Source organism: Triticum aestivum, chromosome 5B (genome assembly GCF_018294505.1).
Source record: "Triticum aestivum cultivar Chinese Spring chromosome 5B, IWGSC CS RefSeq v2.1, whole genome shotgun sequence".
Taxonomy (NCBI): Eukaryota; Viridiplantae; Streptophyta; class Magnoliopsida; order Poales; family Poaceae; genus Triticum; species Triticum aestivum.
The window spans coordinates 657851944-657859534 of record NC_057807.1 but is presented as its reverse complement, the minus strand read 5'-3'; the positions used below and the strand labels follow the sequence as shown (position 1 = coordinate 657859534).

The 7591-nt window shown below is 40.5% G+C and overlaps 1 protein-coding gene across 1 annotated transcript; it reads left to right on the top strand.

Annotated features, from left to right (window-relative positions):
- The first annotated feature begins 4876 nt into the window (after positions 1-4876).
- LOC123117454 (uncharacterized) lies at positions 4877-7291 on the top strand. Its single transcript, XM_044538203.1, has 3 exons — positions 4877-5333; positions 6344-6402; positions 6826-7291. The coding sequence occupies exons 1-3, from the start codon at positions 4992-4994 to the stop codon at positions 6998-7000; spliced, it is 576 nt and encodes a 191-aa protein (XP_044394138.1). The 5' UTR covers positions 4877-4991; the 3' UTR covers positions 7001-7291.
- The last annotated feature ends 300 nt before the right edge of the window (positions 7292-7591 follow it).

Sequence of the window (7591 nt, the reverse complement as noted above, 5' to 3'; positions counted from 1 at the left end):
TCATGCACCGCCCCGGCAAAGAGCATCTTTGAATAGACATGAGTAGTGGTCCGACAACGGCTCAAGGCCTCACCGTTGCATCCATACAAAACCGCAACATGGCGGAGAGTGAGTTACGGCTCTTGGGGCATCTCCGCTGACCCTCAAACCAGACACCGCATCCGTCCGTGGACCGATGGCAATCAGTTTATGGACATTGATGCGGGAGCCGGCCATCTAACCATAACCGCATATATTTTAAAATGGATTTCAACAAATTGGACGAAATTCATGCAGATCGAATGATTTTAAATAAATTGGTTAAGCCAAATCTTCAGGGAGTATAACACTTGTGTATACTCAGAAACACATTAATACTCCAAAACTACTAAGGAGGCACTTGGTGCACTTACAATCACCCATAATGCAAACCCTCCATTTATTTAATAAATGAAGATTTTGTAAATAAATTTTATACTGTCTTCGATTGACTTGGGATGAATCGTGTGGCCTTATTATAATCTAGCGAGGTAACATTTAAAATTTCTTCCAAATCAGAGTTTGTTTGGCGCCTGAACAATCAAATATGCGAGGCATTATAGTCGTAGGTTAAATAGTAAGATGATTTGATAAATAAAAATTTTGTGTGCCTTTTTCTTAATCTTCTGAGAGACCCAGCCATCTTACACAAACTTTGGGCAGCCCATCATTTGCCATAGAAGTACCCTCTATTTTTGGGAAACCCACTCAACCAATATAGGTTTTCTCCCTCCATTTTTGCAGTCAACCCCTCCATTTTCTTCGCTTCTCCCCTCTAAACCCTTCTCCCATCGAAATCTGGTGATGAGTTGCTTTTGCGAATTGTTTATTTATACTAAACATTTGTACTTCATGTTAACTTATCTTGGCGTGAAAAGTATATATTATTCATGTTGACTTAAATCATTTAATTTTAATATTTTGAATACTGTCTTTCAGGTATAATTAGCAAAACTAAAATTATAAACAGACTTATATATACTAATGTACATATTTTTCATGCAATTATTATTCTTACCATAAAAATACAAATTTGTTTGCCAAACGAGATGGTATATTTGGTATTTGGCCCCTTTTCTAGTTTTTGTCTTTTAGAAAACTGTCATTTTACAATGAATTTTACTCTAAACTTAAGCAAACTAATATTACCGCAATATGTATTTGCATGTATCTAAGGAACTTGTTAGGATGTTCTAGAGTGTATGAATCTAGCAAATAACTTGGCAGGTGTTTCTAGAGTATAAGACTATCAATATCAGAATATTTATGCTCCCGCTTCAACACACTTGCAATTATCTAGTCAGCTAACAAAAATACATAAGGTGTTGATTCCCTAACTACTCATACTCAAGATGAGACTTTTGTGAATTATGCACACATATACACATTGTAAACAAAGTTAACAATGGTGAATATTGAGGAACGATGTCACCAGCAATCTAATCACTATTTAATCTCTAATGTTAGTAGTATGTTGGACTTCCACCATCTCACTGGTTAGCTGCTCCCCATATGATTCTCCACCTTTTCTTCGCCTTGGCATACGAGCTGCAAAAATGAAAAGTAAATGACTGAACTGATGTGATTCTCATTGATGGAGACTATTTATACAAGTGGCAGTTACAACTTTGTGAGACAATATCTAACCGCAAACAGCGATTTCTACAATGTGAGACAAAATGGCAACTGCTATGAACAATTGCTAATGTGTGAGACAAACTCTAACTGCTAATCGAGTTTCATCTTTTAGAGCTTCTCGTATTAGGCACTCTACTAAGACACCTCCATTTTGGTAGACCCCCTCTCTCAAATAGGGTTCCAGGACATTTAACTTGCATGATGACACACATGGAGAGAACACATTGCATTTAACATGGTGGCATTTCTCTCGTTCAAGAGCTCCACTACATTGCATTTTTTGGGTCAAGAGACAAATAACCAAGCAGTAATTGATTGACATCCATCTCAGTTTGACAAATAAGACAATGACCAAGCAAAGTTCGACACTCAACAATTAGGCAGTCAACAACATCTATACCAATATAAAAAGACCCAAAGGGGCAAATCCAATAAATCCCAGCCATCAAACAGTTTCAATCCAATGACCTATATTGCTCCCATGGCGAGCCTCAACATATTTAAGGTTTAATTAATGGCATACCAAATATTGACTATCCACGTAATTAATGCGTAATTGATATCATACCTAATATTAGCATGCAATTAATTTTCTGGCTGATATCAACGAGCATTGCACGCACGTATTTACTTGTGCACACAAAAGACAGCACCACATGCTTCTGGGACTCATCCCGTCCTTCATGATGGCCTCAGGGTTCACCACACCGTACTTTCTTCAGGAAGATCTTGAATCTGAAATGGTCACCATAGAGCACCGCCACTTGGATACAAAATGAGCAAAAACAAACTAGCACCCAGCAAAACAATAGCCCATCAAGCACTCACCGGAATTGATCCAGCAACCAAAACAACATCGCATCCAGCAACAATCCAGTATGACAAGCTCATATTTACACAAAACAAAAATATATGAAGGAAACCATCCAACCTCACATGGACCATCGCCCGAATGCCGTCCAGAGAATGTCCCCAGGATAAATTTCTTTGCCATCCTCACCATCAAGTCAGGCCCCCGGCTGGAGAGAGAACAAGATTAATTAAGGGCCAACAAAATCTATCATCAACAATAATTCTGCAGAAGTTGTAAGTTGTACCTATGCACGCACTACATTCTACCTATTCCTCCATCCCTACAATTTAACAACAGTAAAAAAAACCTACACATGAACACTACGCACTACATTTGATTGTGATTGCACAAATGTTCAGAAACCGATAGTTTATCACTAGTCTAAATAAAATAATGTGACAGTTGTGAGCATTCAAGACTCGCGGACTCACCAGCTTAATATTCGTCCAAATTTACATTAAAATGCAACTCATGCAGCTTGAACAACTACATGATCAAAAATAGCAGCATTATATTGATCACATAACTACTGTAACGTTGATATTCCAACTACGGCCTGACCACAACAATTAGAGAGATGGTACCAAAATAATCAGGGTGTAACCATGGCACATACATGAAGCCTAAAGCATAGCATTTCATCAACACCCGAGCCAAACTAGCGAATGAACATGGCATCTCCACATGACCAAATCAACACAAACATCGCTGCCACCTTTGGCTCGATTGCCAACAAACAGAGTGGCCATAGCTCAAAGACTGGGTCCGAGAACATAGTAGAGAGGGGGCAAAGAGGGCTTACCTGTCAGAGTTGTAGCCAATGCCGAACACCACACAAAGGAAACCAAGGAAGAGGCCAAAGGGGCCCAGCCGAGCCTTGATATGTCCCAAACGTATCTACTTTCCAATTACTTTTGCTTTTGTTTTGGACTTTAATTTGCATGATTTGAATGGAACGAACCTGGACTGGCCTTGTTTTCAGCAGAATTTCCATGGTGTTGTTTTTGCGCAGAAATAAAAGTTCTTGGATTGAGCTGAAAATTTACGGAGAATTATTTTAGAATATATAAAAAATACTGACAAAGAGAATTACCTAAGGGGGCCCACCAGGGCTCCATCCACATTCAACTTCACCAAACCTGGTGTTGGTTTTGCCCACCTAGTTGTATTAGTCCTCACACTTGTAGCTGCTCGAGAGGGTGTCACTATCCTGCTGCAATACGCTAGCTCCTCAAGGTACTTCCGGATGAACAAATTTGTTGACCACAGACTCTGGAGTTCCCCTTCATGTATCACTCGACGTCGAGCCCACCAGATTGCTCAAGGTACTTCCGGATGAACAAATTTGTTGACCACAGACTCTGGAGTTCCCCTTCATGTATCGCTCGACGTCGAGCATCTAATGGTGATGCGGATAGGTTAGCCAAGTTTTCTCATTCTCTTGATCCGGGGCGATACACTTGGTTTGTCGAACCTCACGACCCCGTTTGTATCCCACATCATCTGGAACTTGATCAATAAAGCTTGGTTTATCCCTCAAAAAAAGTGGATTAGATCGGAGAGTGCAGTTTTTTTTGCGTACACTAAGTTTGATGGGTTTATAAGAATTGCAATGTTGCTTTTATATAGTAGAGATTTTTTTGTTAGAATATTTCGAAAATGAATCACTTGAAGAAAAGAAGAAGATGCCGACTTGCTCATGTAATTATTCTTGATGGCAGAGCGTGTAGTCGGGATATATTTTGGAAACTATTTTACTTATTGTTTTTAAGGAGTTCACCATGCATTAATGTAAGAATTTGTGCGTGTATTTCGTAAAAAAATATCACCGTTCATAAAATTAATCAATACTTAAAAAAATCCACGCGTTTAAAAATATGTTTATGACATTGTAGGAAGCTTTTCATCCAATATAAAATGTGTTCGCATATTTTTTAAAATGTCACACCATTCAAAAAGTTGTTCATGAAAATTTTCATTGTGCATTTTACAAAAGTTAAACATGTATTCAAATAAATGTTCAACGTGTATTTAAAACTATTTTTAAAGTACCCCTAAAAATGTTCAGCCTATGTACAAAAAATGGTGGGCGTGTATTTGAAAATGTGAACATATACTTAAAAATAAATTTGAAGTAAAAACAAACAAAAAATCCCTGATTTTTTAAATATAAGAACACAAGAAAGTAGCCGAGCGGAAGCTTCTGGAACGAATCCAAAGCTTGCGGCTCCCAATAAGCTAAGGAAAACCAAAAAGTACAGAAGCACATGTTATTGGGCTGGCCCACTAGCACGAAATCTCCCCGAGTCGGACACATACATCCGTCTCCACCGATAAGCAGGCCAATATATGAGACTCACACGTCACCCCCTTTTTTTTGCTTCCGAAGAGGGAAAAAAATAACTCGGCGAGAACGAAGGCCATCGCGACTCGGCTGTTTGTCACCGTCGCATCCGCCGTCCAGAGCGAGACAACCGGCGCCATGACGATGCTCCGATCTGCCATTGGAACTGCCCTCCGGCGGGCGGCGCCGGCCGCTCGTTTCTTTAGCAGTGTCGCCCGTGGCAGCCCTGGATGCAGCGGCGCAACCAGTGCGCTCCGGCGGACGGCGCCGGCCGCTCGTTTCTTTAGCAGTGTCGCCCGTGGCAGCCCTGGATGCAGCAGCGCAACCAGTGCGCTCCGGCGGACGGCGCCGGCCGCTCGTTTCTTCAGCAGCGTCGCCCGCGGCAGCCCTGGATGCAGCCACGCAACCAGTGCGCTCCGGTGGCCGGCGCTGACTTATAGTCTCTTCGGCAACGGAGGAGGCGGCAGCTCTGGACTCAGGGTAGGTGCCTCGACTTCTCTATGTAGATTATTTTCGTAAGTTTAAGGAGTCTGATATGTGTCTTTGTGTTGAAATCCTGTTCTTTCTGGGGTCGTCGAAGCATATAATAAGGGCAATCCAGAGCCCTTCCAAGAAAAAAAACTAGCGTGTTATACAAAATAGCGTCGCCCCTAAAATATGCTATTAGCGAGCTAGACATTGAACACTGATCAATTTAGCGAGACAATTTTTTACAAGCTATAGTATATGCTATTAGCGCCGCTATGGCGTACTATTTTTTTAGTGCTTATTAGATGTTATGTTTCTGTTGTTGTATCTGCAAATTGAAATGTTAAAGTGGAGTAGGGCAAAAAAAACACTATAATTTTCTGCACAAGAATGAGCCTTTAGATTGTTATAAGTTTGAGATCAGGAGTAAGGTTGTAGTTAGGGGGGCTGACTGAGTAGCATGGAGTATGATGATAGCCTGGTTGGGGACATCATTGTTCTGTGGTAAACCTCAATCTTAAGCACTCATGTCTGGGATCAAAAGAAATCTAGTACTCCGTCCGTCCAGAAATACTTGTCATCAAAATGGATAAAAGGAGATGCATCTAGACGTATTTTAGTTTTAGATACATCTATTTTTATTCATTTTGATGACAAGTATTTTTGGATGGAGGGAGTACCTCTGTAAGTGTGCGGTAATCGGTTTTATTTTGTTCTGGTTTTTGTAATTTTCTCCACTCCCCTTTAGGAGGCTATTTTGATTAATTGATTTCTGGAAACTCTAGTATTTTCTTTTCTGCTGGCCATCACACGGTTGCGGGCCTTTATTATTCGTTAGTTAGTTTCTCGGCCCTTGCCAGTTTTTTTATCATTCTCTAAAGATTGAAGATAATAGCACCTGTTTCTATGCTTACAAGTTATGCTGTGTATGCCAAATTTATGCGTCTCCTAAACATATTATAATTTTCCGCTTGCTTGAGTAAAACAAATTTACATTTTTGTTCAACTCTTCTTTTTTCCAGAGGATGATGTGCTCGTATGGCAATGGTGGACAGGGATTCTGGAATCAAGCCTTGAGCTGGTACGTACATACACCATCCTTCTTTTCTAAAAAAAAAAAGATGAGATAGTTTTTGTTATCCGAGCTGGGGACAACTGCCAGAATCGTGGCTAGAGTTTTAAGTACTAGTCCAAGCCCATTTTCTTCAATTTCTGTAGTTATTAATACCTCTGTACCGAAATAATTGTAGCTAGGGAAAACTAGTGCAAGTTCCCCCAACTACAAGTATTTTGGTACCGAGGGAGTAGATGGTTTTGCATGTACAAATGAGGTTTTTGTGGATTCTTGTTGGGTAGGGTGTGATAAAGGTGGAAGCATATTAATCACTTCGTGGTTAAATACCATTCTGGCACAGATAGACAACTATCTAGGATAGGCCACACCTTGGCACTAACATTATCACTGCATTCGTAATTCTAATCGATGGACTCTGGTGATTTGTAGGGAAAGATCTGATATTTTGTTTTTCGGTATCACTGGCGTCGTGATGTATGTGGTTCAAAGGAAAGTAAGAGCCTTGCAAGAAGAAAAATGGCAACGTCAGATAAAGGATATTGAGGTGCGGTCATACATGATGGATAAGGAGAAGGAAGAAACAATCAATATCCCTTTTCATTGACTCCCTTTTGTCGAAAGCTCATCGACTCCTCGTCTTGATGTTAGCATTAAAGCTTGGTAGTTTGTAGTTGGATGCCGCAAGGGGATGACTACCTCTGCAGCGGCGGATCGAAGGAGATGGCTCATCATCTGGTAGTAAGATGTTAGGTTTTGTTGATTGTACGGGCTACATCCTGTTGTGTGACTGTTGTATCCTCATGTGCTTTCAGCTGAGTTGAGTTGTAATTTGTAAGGTTGACAGGCAGTTTCAATTCTGCTATGCCAGTGTAGCTATTGTATATATTATAAGAAAAATATGCACGCGTGATGTACTTTGGACCGTATCTGTTCTCCCCAACTAGGGCCTCTTTGATTAGGGAATTCAAAACCGCAGCAACGGAAAAAATAGGATTGAAGTGACATGTCCACTTGAATCCATAGGGTATCAAATAGTGTTTGATACCACAAGAAAAATAAAGAACTTGTAAAAAAGATTGAAGTAGACCGTCCTTTGCACCTTTAGCTTATGCCCTTCCATGCCGTGCTCAACGACCAGGATGACACTTACCACCTTCTTGGTTGTCGAGATGTACAACAACATTAGCTCACCGGG

What these genes read in the sequence shown, in the direction of transcription:
- LOC123117454 (XM_044538203.1), top strand. Translation starts at nt 4,992, where the DNA reads ATGACGATGCTCCGATCTGCCATTGGAACTGCCCTCCGGCGGGCGGCG. An exon ending in GCGGCAGCTCTGGACTCAGG is followed by an intron (nt 5,334 to 6,343) that starts GTAGGTGCCTCG and finishes TCTTTTTTCCAG; the next exon opens with AGGATGATGTGCTCGTATGG. An exon ending in TGGAATCAAGCCTTGAGCTG is followed by an intron (nt 6,403 to 6,825) that starts GTACGTACATAC and finishes GGTGATTTGTAG; the next exon opens with GGAAAGATCTGATATTTTGT.